The 18,524-nt window shown below is 42.3% G+C and overlaps 1 protein-coding gene across 3 annotated transcripts in view; it reads left to right on the top strand.

Moving 5' to 3' along the window:
* The first annotated feature begins 734 nt into the window (after window positions 1–734).
* GUCY2F (guanylate cyclase 2F, retinal) overlaps window positions 735–18,524 on the top strand; it is a 115,659-nt gene continuing 97,869 nt past the window's right edge. For all 3 annotated transcript variants that reach the window (XM_019426828.2, XM_053891270.1, XM_019426829.2), the window contains exons 1-2: window positions 735–947; window positions 11,314–12,128. In XM_019426828.2, the coding sequence (XP_019282373.1) occupies window positions 11,399–12,128 (730 nt within the window). In that variant the 5' untranslated portion in view covers window positions 735–947; window positions 11,314–11,398. The remainder of the gene's footprint in view (window positions 948–11,313; window positions 12,129–18,524) is intronic.

Raw genomic sequence — 18,524 nt, forward strand, 5'->3', positions numbered from 1 at the left:
CAACTCAGGTCATGATCTCATGGCTTGTGAGTTTGAATCCCACATCGGGCTCTGCAGTGACAGCGCAGAGCCTGCTTGGGATTCTCTCTCTCTCCCACTCTCTCTGCCCCACCCCTGCTCTCTCTCTTTCTCTCTCTCTCAAAATAAATAAATAAACATTAAAAAAATAAGGTGTCTGCCATATAGCAGCCCTAATTTAATACAAGTAGTTTTCAGCTACCAATCCCTCAGCTCTTGCCTTAGGAATCTAGAACAGGGCCCTGAATGAATGGTACCCTCAACAGAAGGAATGCTCAGGAAGAAAGGATAGATCTAAAGTATGGGAAGTTCGCCGAGGTATGGGGTAAATTGGAAGGAAAGGCAGTGAAGACATTTGAAGGAACTAGAAGGAGACAAACTTCACCTACTTTGAATTTTTCAGGGAGCCTGCCTGGATCATATCCTGGGCTGAAATTACAGCTGATGAATGTTCTGGCATTTAAGCTGTCCTGGAGAAGGGGCGACGTGTGGCTATTCCACAGAAAGGAAAAAGGAAGAAAACAGAGGCAAATCTGAGGGTACATAAATCTCATTTTGAAAGGCAGAAAAGGCAGTAGTCTGTGGAGAATGAGTTTATCTAGAGGGCTCTAATTGTTTGTTAATCTCTGGGTCAATGGATTTAGGTCAGCACTAACTCTGCTACAGGTGGGATCAATTTAAAGGATTAGAAGTGTCTGTCTAAATCCTAATCCCGGTCTTGGTCTGGGGATGCTGAAGAGTGATTTACAAGAAGGTTTACTATCCCTCTCAATTATTTACCCCATTAATGGAATTTATCAACAGCCTGGAGTCCTTGGCAGGATTATGAGCGAACAGAGGATGCACTTAAATGAACACACTGGGTAGCCATGCCAGAGATTTGCATGCGCAGAAGGGAAATTGAAGACATTTGAGCGGTGACTTACATGGTGAGTAGTTGACAGCTCTTGTTTATTAGAAAAATCGTAATGGGGAAGAAACACAGCCCATGTGGGAGCTCAGACTTTTGACTGAGATATATCAGTTTTACTGCAATATGTTATAAAAATAAATGAAGCAAAAGAAAGAATAAAAGAGAAAAAGAAAGAAGGAAAGAAAGGGGGGAAGAACTTTCACCACTTTAAATCAAGATTTGGGCTCAAAGTTTCTCACTCAAGGTTTCATTTAGATTCACTCATGATTCTTTTTTATTTCTTCCTGATGTTATCTTACACGAGCTGTTAACCTGATTCAGGCTGTCACGGTAAAGATCAATCATCCATAGAAGTCCTCGGCTTGACAAGCTAGGCTGAGGAACCATTTTCCTCAGAGCTATTTTTCATAGTCTTTCTTTGTATATGTTTAAAGAACAGCTTTGTGAAATCAGCTTTCCCACCAGATTTTGAAAGCCACCTGAAATGAAATGATGTATCCCTATGCTCTAGCTACTTTCCATGGAAGCCTGATTCCATGCAGGTGTTGAATCTGCGTTGCCTAGGCAACAGCCCCAGAAGAGCTGAGGGTCAGTAGTATGCTATCTCCAAATTTTCGTACCTCCAAGCTTTTACTTAAGTCCACATTTCCCATTAGCCCCAGGGGAGGCTTCAGCCTGCTGGTTTTGAAAACAGTGTCTTTTACAAAGAGCTTTATAATTTTGTCTTTAAGTTCAAATCAGCAGGTGAATGCACAGGGCATCTCTCTCCCTCCTCCCTTCCTTCCTCCCTTCCTTCCTCGTACCCTCCCTTCCTTCCATTCTTCCTTTTTTCTCTGTCTTCTTTCTCTGTCTTCCTTTCTTCTCTGTTTCCTTTTTTTTTTTTTTTTTAAACAATAAGTTTCCTTCTGCAAAATCTTGGGATCAGGAACATGACTAAATCCTAGAGCGATTTAGAACTTTCTGGTTCTACAGGGAGTCCTACCAGAATTGGAAATACCACCCAATGCATGAAATAGAGCCCAGAAAAAAATGGAGGGACAAACTGTCAGCAAACCGAGAACAAAAAGTCATGTGTTAGAAAGTATGTGACTTGAGGAAAAACCCATGTTATAAATGTGTTAACTTGGAAAATGTTATTTTAAACAGCACAATTTTTATTTATTTATTTTTTATTGTGGTAGGAAGACTCAACATGATGTCTACCCTCAACAAATGTTTGAGTGCACAATACAGCATTGTTAACTATCTGCCCTATGCTGTACAGCAGATCTCTAGAATCTAGTCATCTTGCTTGACTGAAACTTGCTTGACTGAAACCCATTGAAAAACTTCCCATTTCCTCCCCATAGCCCTTGGCAACCACTATTCTCTCTGCTTCTATGAGTTTGGCTATTTTAGATATCTCGTTTAAGTGGAATGGTGCAGTATTTGTCCTTCTGTGACTGGCTTATTTCACTTTGCATAATGTCCTCCAGGTTCATCCATGTTGTTGTCTATGGCAGGGTTTCCTTCTTTTTGAGGCTTAATACTATTCTATTTGATGTATGTACCATATTTTCTTTATCCATTCATCCATCGGTGTATGTTTGGGTTGTTTTCTTATCTTGGCTATTGTGAATAGTGCTGCAATAAACATAAACGTGCACACAAGCAAAAGGAAAAATGAGAGACAGAGAGACAGAGAGAGAGAGAGAGAGAGAGAGAGAACAAACTGATGGTTACCAGGGGAGGGGGTGGAGGGTGAAGTAGGTGATGGGGATTAAGGAGGGCACTTGTCATGATGAGCACAGGGTGGTGTATGGAAGTGTTGAATCACTAAATTGTACACCTGAAACTAACACAAAAGCTGTATGTTAACTAACTGGAATTAAAATAAAAACTTCAACAAAAACACATAAATGTGCACACATCTCTTTGAGATGCTGATTCCAGTTCTTTTGGATATATACCCAGAAGTTGGATTACTGGATTATATGGTAATTCTACTTTGAATACTTAGAGGAATATCCACACTATTTTCCACAACTACTGTATCATTTTACATTCCCACCAACAGTGTGCAAAAGTTTCTGGTTTCTCTACATCCTTGCCAACACTTGATTTCTTTTTGTTTTTTGATAATAGCCATCCTAAGAGGTGTGAGGTGCTATCCCACTGTGGTTTTGAGTTGCGTTTCCCTGACAATTACTGATGTTGAGCACTTTTTCTTATACTTACTGGCCATTTGTATGTCTTCCCCAGAGAAACATCTATTCAAGTCCTTTGCCAATTTTTTAATTGGGTTATTTTTTTTATTGCTATGGAGTTGTAGAAATTTCTTTTTCTTAATGTTTATTTTTTTTAATGTTTATTTTTGAGAGGAGACAGAGCATGAGCAGGGGAGGAACAGAGATAGAGAGGGAGACAAAGAATCTGTAGCAGGCTCCAGGCTCTGAGCTGTCAGCAAAGAGCTCAACGTGGGGCTCAAACCCACCAACCACGAGATCATGTCCTGAGCCAAAGTCGGATGTTCAACTGACTGAGACACCCAGGTGCCCGAGTTGTAGAAGTTTCATATATATTTTGAATATTAACCCCTTACCTCATATAGGGCTTGGAAATATTTTCTCCCATTCTGCAGGGTGTCTTTTCACTCTGTTGATTGTTTCTTTTGCCTTGCAGAGCTTTTTAGTTTGATGTAGTCCCATTTGTTTATTTTTGCCTTGTTGATTACATTTTTTGGTGTTGTATCCAAGAAATCATTGCCAAGACTAATGCCAAGAAGATTTTTCCCTATTGTCTTCTAGGAATTTTAGTCTTAGCTCTTACCCATTTAGATCTTTGATCCATTTTGAGTTAATTTTTGTCTATAGTGTAAGATAAAGGTCCAATTTCATCCTTTTTCTTGTGGATGTCCAGTTTTCCCAACACCATTTTTTGATGAGACTGTCTTTTCCCCACTGTGTATTCTTGGCTCCCTTGTTGAAGATCAGTTGACTGTAGGTGTGTGTGTTTATTTCTATGTCCTTTATTCTGTTCCATTGGTTTATATGTCTGCTCTAATGCCAGTACCAGAGTGTTTTTGATTACTGTAGCTTTGTGATATACTTTGATATCAGAAAGTATGATACCTCCAGCTTGTCCTTCTTCCTCAGGGACGTTTGTCTATTCAGGGTCTTCTGTGGTTCCATATGAATTTCAGGTATTTTTTTCTATTTCTGTAAAAAAATGCCATTGGGATTTTGATGAGGATAATACCAAATCTACAGATTTCTTCGGGTAGCATGATGGACATTTTGACAATATTAAGTCTTTAAATCCATGAGCTGGGGATGTCTTTCCATTTATTTGTGTCTTCTTATTTTCTTTCATTGGCATTTTGTGGCTTTCAGTGTATGAGTCTTTTGCCTCCTTGGTTAAATTTGTTCCTAAGTATTTTATTTTTGATGGTTTGTAAATGGGATTTTCTTAATTTCATTTTGGATTTCATCATTAGTATATAGAAATACAACTGATTTTTGTATGTTGATTTTTTTCCTGCAACTTTATTAAGTTTGCTAATCAGTTCTAGTGTGTGTGTGTGTATGTGTGTAGTCTTTATAAGTCTTTATAAGTTTTCTACGTATAAGGTCAGACAGTCTCGAAGCCAACATAATTTTAATTCTTCTTTTCCAATTTGGATGCCTTTTATTTCTTTTTCTTGCCTGACCTCTCTGGCTAGGAGTTCCAGTACTATGTTGGATAGGAGGGGTGAAGACAGGCATCACTGTCTTGTTCCTGATCTTAGAGGGAAAGCTTTCAGTTTTTTACGATTGTGTCTGTTGTTAGCTGTGTGCTTGTCATATATGGCCTTTATCATATTGAGTACATTCCTTCTACACCTAGTTTGTTGAGAGTTTTTAATCATTAAAATATTTTGAATTTTGTCAAATGACTTTTCTGAATCTATTGAGATGATCATGTGATTTTTATCATTCATTCATTTTTATCATTAATGTAGTGTGTCACATTTATTGATTTATATATTTTGAACCATCCCTGCATCCCAGGGATAAATGTCCCTTGATCATGGTGTATGATCCTTTTAATGTGGTGTTGAAAATCAAACTTTTTAGAACTGGAGATGGGTAGGCATTGTGCTTAGGAGGAATGACCTGGATTATAACATAAAAATGCCAGTCTTACACCTGGAATAGATGGCTAGTCGCTTTGATCTGAGGAGCACCAAAGTCCCTTCATTTTTCTACTCAGAGTGGTCTCTCCCCTTTGCCTAACTGCAACTGATGCTTGAAATTGAAATTATAACATTAGAGATTAATTCCTTTGGCATAAACTTTTCTTGACTCCCCCACTAAAAAAGAAACACCAGGGCACCAGGGTGGCTCAGTCAGTTAAGTGTCTGACTCTTGATGTTAGCTCAGGTAATGAGCTCACAGTTCATGGGTTCAGGCCCCATATCAGGCTCTGTGCCAACAGCGTAGAGACTGCTTGGGATTCTTTCTCCCTTTCTCTCTGCCACTCCCTTACTCGCACTCTCTTTCTCTGTCTCAAAATAAATAAATAAACTTAAAAAAAAAGAAACACCATTGGTTGGGGAGGAATATGGGAAATTTTCACATATTATTAATCTTTTACATATTAGCAGAAATTATGTAAAGAGCTTCTTTTTCCAGAGTTATTTTTCTTTCCATTAATAGACAGGTTGGAAAGCTGGACTAGGAGTCTGAAGACAAACTTTACCTACTAGATAATTTTCACAAAGGTGGTTCCTGACCAAGGCCTAAATTAGAACCTATTCAAGAACATAAAACATTTCATTTGTAATCTATTTCTCTTCCTCACCAGGAAAATGGGGGTAAATTTAATTTAATGCTTTTGAAGTAAGGGATTAAATAAGGTAGAATTCTGAGCACACAGTTGTCTTTCTTTTTTTAAGATTTAATTATTTTTGAGAGAGAGCCACAGTGGTGAACATTATTGCCCCCTTACTTCTGATGTACCTACCTAGCTGTATTTCTTAAAATTTTTTTTAACATTTATTCATTTTTGAGACACAGAGAAAGAGCATGAGCAAGGGAGGTGCAGAGAGAGAGGGAGACACAGAATCTGAAGCAGACTTTAGGCTTTGAGCTGTCAGCACAGAGCCTGACGCAGGGCTCAAACTCACAAACCGTGAGATCATGACCTGAGCTGAAGTTGGACACTCAACCGACTGAGCCACCCAGGCGCCCCCCACCCAGTTGCATTTCTTGGTGAAATTTCAGGCCATATATTTTCCCAATTTTGTGGTTTCAGGCTTGGCACAAACCAGGTTCATGATGTATACTTGTTAATAATGACAATAAGATAATGAATGGCTTTAGGAACCCAGATTTTCAGTGTAGCATAACTCCAACATTGGGGGGGGGGCAGTCACACTTCATATTGTAGGTATTTTGATAGAGGATTCTAGACCAGAGTTATAAAACAATCAAGAACTGGATCTGCCAGATAGAAGTAAGTACAAACCACTTGTGGGAATATGACACTAGTAAAAAACTAATTAGTACAGCAAAGGCTAGAGAATGTTGAGTGAATTCAGAAAGCAGGTTAACAGTGCAGAGGTTTAATAAAGTCACTGCCTGGAAGTACAGAGTCCCAGGATCAGTGTATATCTAAGAAGAAAGGGACTTGCAGATCCTCTAGTCCAGCTGAGGGGAAAAAAGAGAGATCTAGAAAGGAGGAATGATATGTTCAATATCACATGGCAAGTCAGTAGCAGAACTGGGGTCAGGACCCAGGCCTTCTGATTCCCAGTGCAGTCCCGTCTTTAAACAGCAAGGAAGAACTAGTATGTATTGAAAGACAATTGTGGGGGCGCCTGGGTGGCTTGGTCAGTTGAGTGTCCGAGTTTGGCTCAGGTCATGATCTCACAGTTAGTGAGTTCAAGAGCCTGATGCGGGTCTCAACCCGCATCAGGCTCACTGCTGTCAGCTCATAGCCTGGAGCCTACTTCAGATCCTCTGTCCCCCTCTCTCTGCCCCTCCCCTGCTTGCACTCTCTCTCTCAAAAATAATTTTAAAAAAGAAAGACAATTGTGTGCTCAGCATTCTACCTTATTTAATCCTTTACTTCAAAAGCATTAAATTAAATTTACCTCCATTTTCCAGATGAGGAAATTGAGAATCAGAACTAACATTCCAAAGGTTGTACTCCCAAGACCTCCATTCTCAAACACTAAGATTAGCTATATATACAATACAGTGTGGCCGGTGCCCTCCACCCCCAATGGTGCAACACTGAACCCTGACTGAGGGGTAAGAGAGCTGTCCCAAGACTGGGCTTGAACAGTATAGGTAAATTCCTTCTGGCTGGATAATGAATGTTTTCTCTTTCCAGTTTACTCTGCCTCTGCCCCTCATTATGTAATGGGGGACTAAGGGAATTTTTTAACACCACAAAGGAATTATTCAAACTCAGTATGGGTAGCATAGAAGGTATAATAATAGTGGTCTCAGTGATTTCACAGATGAGGGGCTGTCAACAGTCTCTCTACTGTAGTGCTTAATCAACTGGGTTGCAAATCCCCATTCTACAGCGGTGTGCCCTCAGGAAAGTTACCATTTCTGAGCCTCTTTCTCATCATCTGTAAATGCAATCATCATACTTGCCTCAAAGGGCTGAATTTTTTTTTTTGATTGAGTTTTTACAATAAGATAATATATGAGTTTAGCCCAGTGCTAGATACATAGCAAGAACTCAGTAAATCTTAGACTTTGCTATCCAATTGCTAATTTCTGGCTCAAAGGTACCACTTCTGGGAGAGAACTCACCAAACTGGGTGTGTCTGGGGAAGAAGAGGCAGTTGGTTGGGCCTCGTTGCTCTGTTGCTGTGAACAGGACTCTCTTCCCCATATAGAGTTACATTCTCTGTTGTCCACTCCTAGTGGTTGAAAGAGTGAGGTCCTCTAAGGACAAAGATACCATCTAGTTCAATATCCTTGTCACAATACAGACAAGAAATAGCAACATCTCCCATGCTATCCAGAGAGTGCCCTGGCTCCCAAGGTTTGCCATGATAGATAAAAGATTGGAGTTGAGGGAAGGTGGGAACAGTAGAGCCCAGCTTGACATGCCAGGCTGGGAGCTCTTTGAAGGCCAAGTCTACATTTCATACTCTATCCATTGTGAATCTCACCCTCATGCCTTCCACATAGTCAGCACACAGAATAAATCTGTTTGGGGGGATGGAGATTGGGCTAGATTATTTTGAAGGTCTAGGAATAGATTTGAGGTCCTTATGGATATAATCAGCCCAGAACCTTTCCACCACCCTGGAAGCAAAGTTGGAAGTTTTGCCTCTCCATCATATATGCCTTTCATCTCTGGCTCATGGTGTTTGGGGAGACATTTCCTTCCTAAGTCTTTCTTGACTCTCATTTTAATGCACTTTCACCTGTTTACAAATTTTGGGGTATACTATTGCAGTAGGTCTTTAAGATCCTGCAAGTGTGTCCCTGACAGTCTCTTATGGAGTCAGGCTTTCTCATAAAATTAGGAATGAGACTCAAGAATCATAACCAACAGGCCTGGCACAGGCAGAATTGTTGCTGGTAACAAGCAACCAGTTGAGCTTGACTGGTACACACCAGCACTGATTATCAGCCCTGAAGAAAGCCATGCCATTGTTTTGATCTTTGGATGGAATTAAAATTTGCTAAGAAATTTCCTCATTAATATCTCCCCCAAGCAAATCATTCTTCTTATGGCTGCTGAGGTTATTTCTGACCTTGGATCAACCTTAATGTTTTATTAATTCATTTCACAAACGTTTACCTCATAGCTACTATGCTGGGAACTTGCTTAGGCATTAGAACTATGAAGAAGACCTATAGGAACTCCCAATCCAGTGGGCTCTGTTTTCCATATGGAGTTGCTTTCATTGTTGCTCATCCCTTGTGGTTGAAAGTATGGGGTCCTATAAATATAAGAGATATCGAACAATATCTGTGTCACAATATAGACCCCAAATAGGGACAGTTTATAAATCAGAGTGACACCTTCTCTAATGGGTAGAAGTATGAATATGAGGCACAGATGGAAAAACCAATAAACTCGGTCTGAGGGTGTTAATCAAGACTGCACAGAGTAGGGAACACTTCAATTGGGTCTTGAAGGTAAAGTTCATCAGAAGCCAGAAGTAGAGTGTGGGAGGAAGGAATTCCAGGCAGAAGGAATGGCATTTTCCAAATCCTATGCTTGATAGGCTATGTGATATAAGTCTGTAGAACTGCAAGAAATTTACTATAGCATCAGGTGAAAATAGTGGGACATGGGGGTATAAAGGCAAGGGCTAGATGGAGAAAGGCTTTGCATGCATCATCTTGAGAGTTCTCTACATTTACTGACTCCATTTCAATAGTTCCCATTCATGTTTGACTCACTGTAGTCCCTTAACTTGCAGCTTTACTCTGGGTCCAAACCCAATGGGCAGATTCTTTTCTCTGTTTAGCTTACTTGACTTCTCAGTGGAGTGTGAGATGTGATAAACACATTTCATCCTCAAAGCTTCATCTTCCTTGGATTGTAAGATATCATGCCATCTCTTGGATTTTGCTGTTTCTCTGGACCTCTCATGTAAGTTTTCATTATGACCTCCTTTCCCTCTGCCTGACCTTTAAGTGAAGTGGATTTTCAGGGTTTTGTCCTCTGTCTTCTTTCGTTACTTCACAATTCTCTTTTGTCAGTCTTCCACGTATCTTCAATTATCCTGTATCAATTGATTACACTCAAATTTATATCTTTAGCTCAGCTTTCTGTTATGAGATCCAGTGTATCAAATTGTCCACTGGTTATTGCCACTTGTATATTCTACAGGCGTTGCCAGTTCAACATGTCTAATAGAATGCATTATATTGCCCACCCCTTCCTTCCGTGTTCCCTATCTCAAGAGACTTACATCATTTTCCAACCAGTTGCCTAGGTCTGAAAGCCTCAAAATCATCTTGGAGTCCTTTTTTTCCTTACCTTCTCCATCTTGTCAGTCACCAAGTTGTTGTTGGCTCTACTTTCTTAATCTCTTTGATATTTTTTTTTAAAGCTTGGTGGATTTCATCTCCATTCTTCTACAACTTCACAACCACTCTCTTGGTCTATCATCATTTCTCAGGTGGAATTACTACAACAGCTTCCAACCTGGTTTCCCTGCTTCCAGTCTTACCCCCTTCCAACCTGCTCACCACACGGCTACTTGAGCAATCTTTTAAAAATGGAAATCTGGGGGCGCCTGGGTGGCTCAGTCGGTTGAGCATCCGACTTCAGCCCAGGTCACGATCTCGCAGTCTGTGAGTTCAAGCCTCGCGTCGGGCTCTGGGCTGATGGCTCAGAGCCTGTAGCCTGCTTCCGATTCTGTGTCTCCCTCTCTCTCTGACCCTCCCCCGTTCATGCTCTGTCTCTGTCTCAAAAGTAAAATAAACATTAAAAAAAATTAAAAAAAAATAAAATAAAAAAATAAAAATGGAAATCTGATTATACAATTTCTCTGATTAAAACTATTGTCTACAGGATTAAATCTAAAAACCTATGAATGGCATATAGGACTGTTGGTGATCTGGCTCTTGCCTTGGCTGATATCATAGATCTAAGCAGAACAAATGCCTTAGAATTCTGAGAATCTAACATATCCTTTTCTTGAACAACATTAAAAAAGAAAAAACCTCTGGGTCTTACTGTACGTTGTTCCTCCTGCCTGGAAGGCACTTAGCACCAACTCCCTCATAACCCTATTTACCTGGCTAACTTTTCTTTTAATACTTGAGTTAGAGACACAGTCCCTTCTCCTCCCTCCTCACCTCCCATGAAATCTGAGTTTGGAGGATGATCCTCTCTATCTTCCCCTGCTGAACTACTCCAATCATACTTTTTTTTTTTTTTACTCTGTGTTGCCATTATTTGTTTACCTCTGTGTCTCTCTCCAAGAGGCAGTACGATGGAGAAAAATGGGCATATTTAAACCTATAATAATGGTAATAATATCACTAATATAATGCTAACCACATGCCAGACCCTGTTATAGGCACTTGCTGGATGTTAATCCATGTAATCAATCCTTGCAACACTGTGAGGTGGGCAGCTATTGCTGAAATTCAATCAATGGGACTCGGTGATAGATTGAATATGAGGACAGAGAAGAAGAAAGAATAACAGCTGATTACCAGGTTTCTGATTGGAGCAAGTGGGCAAACAGTGGATGGAGGTGCCATCTACTGAGATAAGGAATATAGGATGTATTGGAAGAAGAGTTTGGGTCAGGGTAGGGGAAAGAAGCTTTCAGTTTGGGGACGGCCATTCCTTTGCCATTCTTTTATAACAAATATTTCCAGAAGCTTTAGGAATAATGCAATAATTTTTTTTCTGATTGACAGGCATTTGGGAACACCACTGTGCATCTCAGGAAAGCAGACTAACCTCCCAACATCTCTTCACTAGCTTGCTAGAAGCGGGACGGCTATGTTCTTGGGACCTTGGCCTTTCTTTCACCTTATGCTCTGGTTTGCAGCTCCCAGAAGACAGCGAAGACACCATGGCCTTGTAGCTTTCAAGCTCCTGCGGTGTGTGTGCCTCCTGGCCCTCACGTCCATCCTGCAACAGGTGTGTGCACCCCCTTACAAGATAGGGGTGGTGGGCCCTTGGGCTTGTGATCCGTTGTTCTCAAAAGCTCTGCCTGAGGTTGCTGCTCGATTAGCCACTGAGCGGATCAACAGGGACCCATCATTTAACCTGGGTTACTCTTTTGAATACGTGATTCTCAATGAAGACTGCCAGACTTCCGGAGCCCTTGCCAGTTTCATTTCTCACCGCCAGATGGCCTCAGGATTTATTGGACCTGCCAATCCCGGCTACTGCGAGGCAGCCTCACTCTTGGGAAACAGCTGGGACAAAGGGATTTTCTCTTGGGCCTGTGTGAATTATGAATTAGACAATAAAAATAGCTATCCGACCTTTTCTCGGACACTCCCTTCTCCCATCCGTGTGCTGGTAACCGTCATGAAATATTTCCAGTTGGCTCACGCTGGAGTCATTTCCTCAGATGAAGACGTTTGGGTGCACACAGCCAATCGAGTCGCAAGTGCTCTTCAGAGCCGGGGCCTACCTGTAGGGGTCGTCCTGAGCACAGGACGAGACAGCCAAAGCATTCGAGAAGCTCTCCAGCAGATTCGCCAGGCTGACAGAATTCGCAGTGAGTGCTTTCTCCCGGCTGACGTTTAAACGTGGCTCCAGGAAAAAAAATACGACAATCTCCAAAAGGTTTCCTACCCTCGCACACCGGGATAGCACATCACTCCCCAGTTTTTCATGCATTTGCCCTCTTTTACTCACACTCAGGCTCAAAGGCCGTCCCGCTTCAACAGAGTCCATCTTATGAAGTAAATAAAGGTGCAGAGAACTTGGTGGTTAAGATGCCCTTGGGTTCCAGTGCCTACTCTCAGCACCTGGGTAGGGGGAAGACTGTAAGAGTGACTGTAGCTGCACACCCTCTATGCCCTTAGAACCCCAGTAGTTTCAGATCAGCCAGAGGGTTGCTCTTATGGCTCCATTTTTGTCTGATCTTGTTACCTATTTCATCACATTTCACATATGCATCTTCCTTCTATCCTCTGCTTCCCCCCCCCCCCAAAAAAAAAAACCAGGGCTTATCTCTTTGCAGCACACAACTAGCTGATTTGGAGGGACCTAGCTGATAAATAGAAACATATTAAAATGAGGAGACTGCCTACATTTTCACCTTTCCTCTTCCAAGAGAAGGTTTATGTTCAAAGGTGATTCTTGCAGAGGTAATGGACAAAGTGTCAAGCAAAGGAATGACCCAGTGAAGCTGCCATCAGCAGAGCGAGTTGGGTAGATTTGGGGGAAGAGGAGTCCTTCCTAGTCCTCTTGAATCAGATGTCTCTTACTGATACTGATGGCAAGCCCTTGTGACACTTGATTTTGATATTTTCTATTCCAACTTTTTTTGCAGATTATTTTATTTTTTTTATGCTTATTTATATTTGAGAGAGAGAGAGAGCACTGGAGGGGCAGAGAGACAGAGACAGAATCTGAAACAGGCTCCAGGTTCCCAGCTGTGAGCTGTCAGCACGGAGCCCCAATGCAGGGCTTGAACTAAGGAGCCCTGAGATCATGACCTGAGCCAAAGTCGGACGCTTAACCGACTGAGCCACCCAGGCACCCCTTGAAGATTTTATTTTTAAGTAATCTCTACACCCGACCTGTGTGTGGCTCAAGCACACAACCCCCAGATCAAGAGTCGCATGCTCCACTGACAGAGCCAGCCAGGCGCTCTTCTATTCCAACTTGCCAATCTCCACTTTACCTTTCTCTGGAAAGTGGCAGCAATTTGTGGGAACACTGCTCATTTCTCTATTGCGGCCACTCCGCCACTTTAGACTGGACAGTTCAGCAACTACTTGTTAAATTGATTACTGCTAGGATTAGTCCTAGTCCCAGGCATTTCCTTACCATAACAATGGGTTTGTTAGACAATGGTCCAGCTTAGCCCGGCCTGTAAACAGAAGCCCATTTTAAGTTCCAAGTGTCCCCCCCGGATTGGACCGTAATTATGATCATTATGGGAAGATAGGGGCAAGTTTTCGTTCCAGGAACTACAGTAGTTTGTCTCCAGCTCCCTTGTACAGGATCCTATAATGTTAAGCAATCAGCGTGGCTCCGATTACTTCATAATAGAGCTTGATACTTTCAAAGCAGAGCACAGAGTTATTTTTTAAAGATCTAAAACCATTTCCAGGGAGGAGTCATGCCAGTAACAGGCTGACATATTTAGTATCATAACTTCATAATATGCTACAAATCTTCACGAAGCCCAGTGTCTCCTGCAAGTTTACATTCCATGAGTGTTTCACATCCCACCCATTTCTAAATAGTATGCTCTTTGAAATGACATTTTGGCTTCTACCATAAATGTTAAATAAATCCAGGCGCTAAAGCTCTTCAGGCTGTCAGACTGAGAGAAGTTAGGACTGAGTGCTCACCACCCACAAGTCCTTTGAGGTGGAGAGGTAGCAAATGTACATCATCTTGCCCTGCTATTCGAGATGTGTTCCTTTAGGTCGATGGTTCTTACTCTGACTGCACACCAGAATTACCTGGATGTCTTTTCAAAATGACTGGTGCCAGAAAGCCACCTCCAGAGGTTCTGGTGGTCTGCAGTGGGGCACCAGTAAAGGCATTTTCAGTAGCTTCCCAGATGCATGGAAAATGCAGCCAGGGTTAAGAACCACCTGCTTTAAGTTAATGAAAATGCAAATAAATGTTCCTTACTTTAGATTGCCAGTCATTTTTGTCCTAATATAACTTTGTTTAATCGGATTGTTTTCTTTGTAACAGTATGGATCAGCCTACTGAAGGAATGGAAATTTTAAGATTGCTGGGTTGGGGGGGTGGTGGGCAGGGAAACCTAGAGAGGAAGGTTTGTGGTTGTGGAGCAGAGGCCCGCCCTGGGCTGACAGGACAGCAACAGGAAGTGAAGTAGGGACTCAGAAAGGGAGATAAAAGGGAGCAAAGACAAAGCTCTGCACTGCAGGATTTTGTTTCTGGTTTCTGGCAAAGCATGGGCAGACTCAGAGGGGGCATGCTGGGACCTCAGTGACAAGAGACCGAATGCGAGTGGGGGAGGAGGGCACGGCAACTGAGCCTGCTGCATATGACCTCTGACAGTGTGGAGTATTCAAAGATGTGTGTGGCACTCACGTTGGGTATAGCCAGCTGTTGGCATCTGAGGCATGCCACAGCAGTGGGTTGGGTATGACAGCAGGAGTTGCAGAAGGGCAGTGACTCAAAGTAAGGTAGGCTTGTTGCCTGGTGAGAGAAGTGTTTCAGCCAGCAGAAACATTGGAAGCAGGATCCAGGGTATGAACATAAATGGACTATCAGGACTTGAAGCAAGCTGCCTGGGGTACAGGGCACCTCTCCCGTCCCATCAGAAAGTGGGAGAGCTGGGGCACCTGGGTGGCTCAGTCGTTAAGCATCTGACTTCGGCTCAGGTCATGATCTCACAATTTGTGAGTTTGAGTCCCACATTGGGTGAGCACGGGGTCCGGGTGAGCCACACTTCTCTCTTTTTCTGCCCTGCGTGGGATTGTCTCTCTCTCTCTGCCCTCTCTCACTTATGCCCTCTCTCTTTCTCTCTCTCTCTCTCAAAAAAAAGTGGGAGATCTGGTGAGAAACCAAGCCAGAGGCCCGTGAGTATGGACTGGGACAGCAGGGCAGTGAGGAAGTTTACAGCACACCAAGCACAGAATACACCAGATCAAATCTCTGGCTGATTCTCTAGCCCCTCTCATCTGGTCGGACTGAGACTGCTAAAGTATTTGTAGCTGTGATCCGTCTTGATTGGAAAGGCAGTGAGCTTTCTTGTGTGACCTCAGCTGAGCCTCTTCCCTATTCTGTTGGACACGAGGCTACTTCTTACACTGTGGACCCTCAAGTGAACCTTCAGAAGAGGACCTTTTGTGATGTACAAAATACGGTGGCAGGGATAAAAAAAAAAAATAGTTGAGAGGTGGGTTTTCTCCGATCTGCTCACAGTAACAATGACCACAACCCCATGTGGGGGTGGTAGTGAGGAATTGTGCTGCGGGGGGGGGGGGGGGGTGGGGAAGGGGAGAGAAAGCTAGTCTACTACTGGCTGGTGTGTCACTTCTCGTTTTTTGTGAATTTATGTTTCCAATTAAGAAGTATTGCTGGCACCTTACTGGAGTCAGAAGAAATGTCTTTCTCAGAAACAGGTCTAAATTGTGCTTACACAAGACTGAGACAATGATAAAATTTACTAGTAAAGATGATAACAATAATGAAAGCTGCGGGGCCTTTGGAGGGGAAACAGCAGGGGTATTAGATGCTGCCATAGAGACAATGAAAGCAACCATAATATCACTTTACATGTGAACAGCTCTCTACAGTTTACAAGGTATTTGCATATAGATGATCTCATTCCATCCTCAGGATTACCCAGAAGATAGGTATTTCCTTTCAAGTTTTACAACACCTGTGGGTCTCACATAACAAGTAGGTAGGTGTAGGCATTATTAACAACAAAGAATGGGGTAAATGAAGGCCCAGGGAAGGGGGGATTCAGCCTCTCCCAGATTCTCAGCTCATTTCCTTTAAGCTTCAAAAGCAATTACCAATGACCTTTGTTTCTGATGAAGTCAAATAGGAGAGATCGATCGTAATCAAAGACTAAGGCCTCGATTTACAGTCAGGGCTTCTGTACGCGGTTAGGTAGGTTGTGCCCTGCACAAGAAGATCTAGCTGAGTGGGCATGAGGGCCCAAATCCAGTTCTTTCTCTACTGAAACCACGAGCCCTGGTGGAAGTTTTGATCCAATGGCATAAAAGAGCGTCCACTCACTGGGCACAGCACCTGTTGGATGGCAATTTCCCAGAAGGGTGCTTTTGCTAATTCTCACAAAGGCTAGCAGGAGGCCCCGCTAAAAAGCTCTTTACAGAACTTTTCAAATGGCTATTTCAAGCCCTCCTCTCCTCTCCTCACCTTTTTGCCTATCAATGCCTGGCTGATTGTGAAATCCTTTCAATTTAGGCTTACCAGGTTGTCAAGCCCTTGGGGATTCCTTTAAATCCTTTCAAACTGGGAATGCTTCATTACAATATGATATTTAGTAAATAGGACACCGAGTGGTCTTCCCTTTTTTGTCCAAAATTAAATACCTTGTTACTGTGTTACTGCCAGGGATCTGGCTAGCCTCTTCCCATCTATTGAAGATTATTGTACATAAAAAAGACAAAAAAAGAATAGCAACATGGGTAATAGTTAATATTTACTGAGAGTTTCTTGTGTGCTAGTCATTTTGTAAGAGCTTTGTGTAGACCATCTCGTTCAATTCTTGCAACATCCCTATATAGTAAGGCTATTATTGAACACACTTTATGGATGAGTCTTCAGAGGACAAAAGAGGTTAAGTAACTTGCCTAATGTCACACAGCTAGTGAATGGGAAAGCCAGGCCATATACAAGCAGGTTGGTCTAAAGCAGGCCTCTCAAACCTTGGTGTTTACCAGAATCCCCTGGAGGGCTTATTAAAACATGGATTGCAGGATTCCTTCTCCAGAGTTGCTGATTCAGGAAGGAGAGCTCGGGAAGGTCCCCAGAATTTGCACTTTTAGCCAGTTCACAGTGGTACTAGTGCTGTTGGTCCAGGGATCATTCTTTGAGAAACACAGGTCTCATGAAAGACTTACACTATATTGCGTCCTGTCTCCTTGAGGTATGTCCCCAAAGCATACTCACTTGAGATCCTGGGTGCCATGGAGGGTGTATAATTCAGCTCTTCCATTTTTCTTTCTTAATTTTTGGGCTCACTGATGAAATTCCTTAAAGTGCCTCAAGGTAGCAGGTGTTGGCCTGATTTTCCTACACTAATAACAACAGTGATGCTGATAATACTATGGCCAAGAACCTTACTGTTGTTAGGGAATTTGGTATAGGATTTGGTATAGATAAATGTAAGTAAATGTAAATGGTAAAAGGACAACTTGCTTTCATGAATGGGCCCAATATCAGATAAAATGATTGAAGACCCAGCACAAGAAGAAATCTGTAAAGAGGTTTCCAACATTTAAGAGGCCTTATCTGGACAGCAGTTTGAAAACGTTGCAGAAAACATATGTTGCAAGGTGTGGAAAAATATTAACAACTTATCTCAAGCTGTGCGACAATGTGCAGGGTTTTATTGGGTATGAGAAAACATGATCTGATGTGGGTGGAATGGCCATTAAAGGTAATATGTGTCTCCCATCATGCAGAGCTTCTTGCACCGGTTCAACACTGGTGGCAGGTACTTAAGTGGTGGTCTGTGGACTTAGAGACAAAAATGCGTGTGGGTGGGTGTCCTCAGCTGATACAAACGGTCACACATTGCCTAGTGCAGTGTTCTTAAGTTGTGCTTTCGAGGCCTCCTGCACTGAATCACATTGGGTGGGGGGGCAGAACTGGGAAACCTGCAGATTCCAGAGCCTCCTACGCTCTTCTTATGGATCCATTTTATAGACTGGCCTTGGAAGAAAGCGGAGAGGAAGAGGGTCTGAATGTACTTCTTTCACTGTATGGCCAGATGGCTGACTCCTGGGGGAATGTGAGACTTGGGATAAATCGCAGAGCATGCTTCCCCCTCTCTCAACATTTGTTAAAACGAAATAGGTTAAAATGTCAGTAATGGGAAATGTCACAAAAGGACTAAAATGAAGATAAAGAACCGTTGAACTGGTGGGGTGTTTCTGTGGATTGGGAGCAATACTGCAGGGTCACAATGTGAATATGATTCCTAAGGACTTCTTCAGCACTAGCTAGTAGAACCATTTCCATTTCACAAGGTATGAGAGTGCGTCCAGTTTCCTCCACTAAGGACTCTATAGCCAGTAATCTGTGAGAAACAAAAAAAGTGAAAGTTGCCTTTTCAGAAACACAGATCCTCTATCTCAAGGAAATATCATACAGAATATTTCAATATGAGAATTTCAATTTCCTTCCTCAAAAGGAGGAGTTGAGCAACTTAGTAATTGGCTTTTCCTGGAGTTTCATAACGTTTCTTTCTGCTAGT

This window comes from Panthera pardus, unplaced genomic scaffold, assembly GCF_024362965.1.
Source record: "Panthera pardus isolate Hobbes unplaced genomic scaffold, ASM2436296v1 HiC_scaffold_27, whole genome shotgun sequence".
NCBI classification, from domain to species: Eukaryota; Metazoa; Chordata; class Mammalia; order Carnivora; family Felidae; genus Panthera; species Panthera pardus.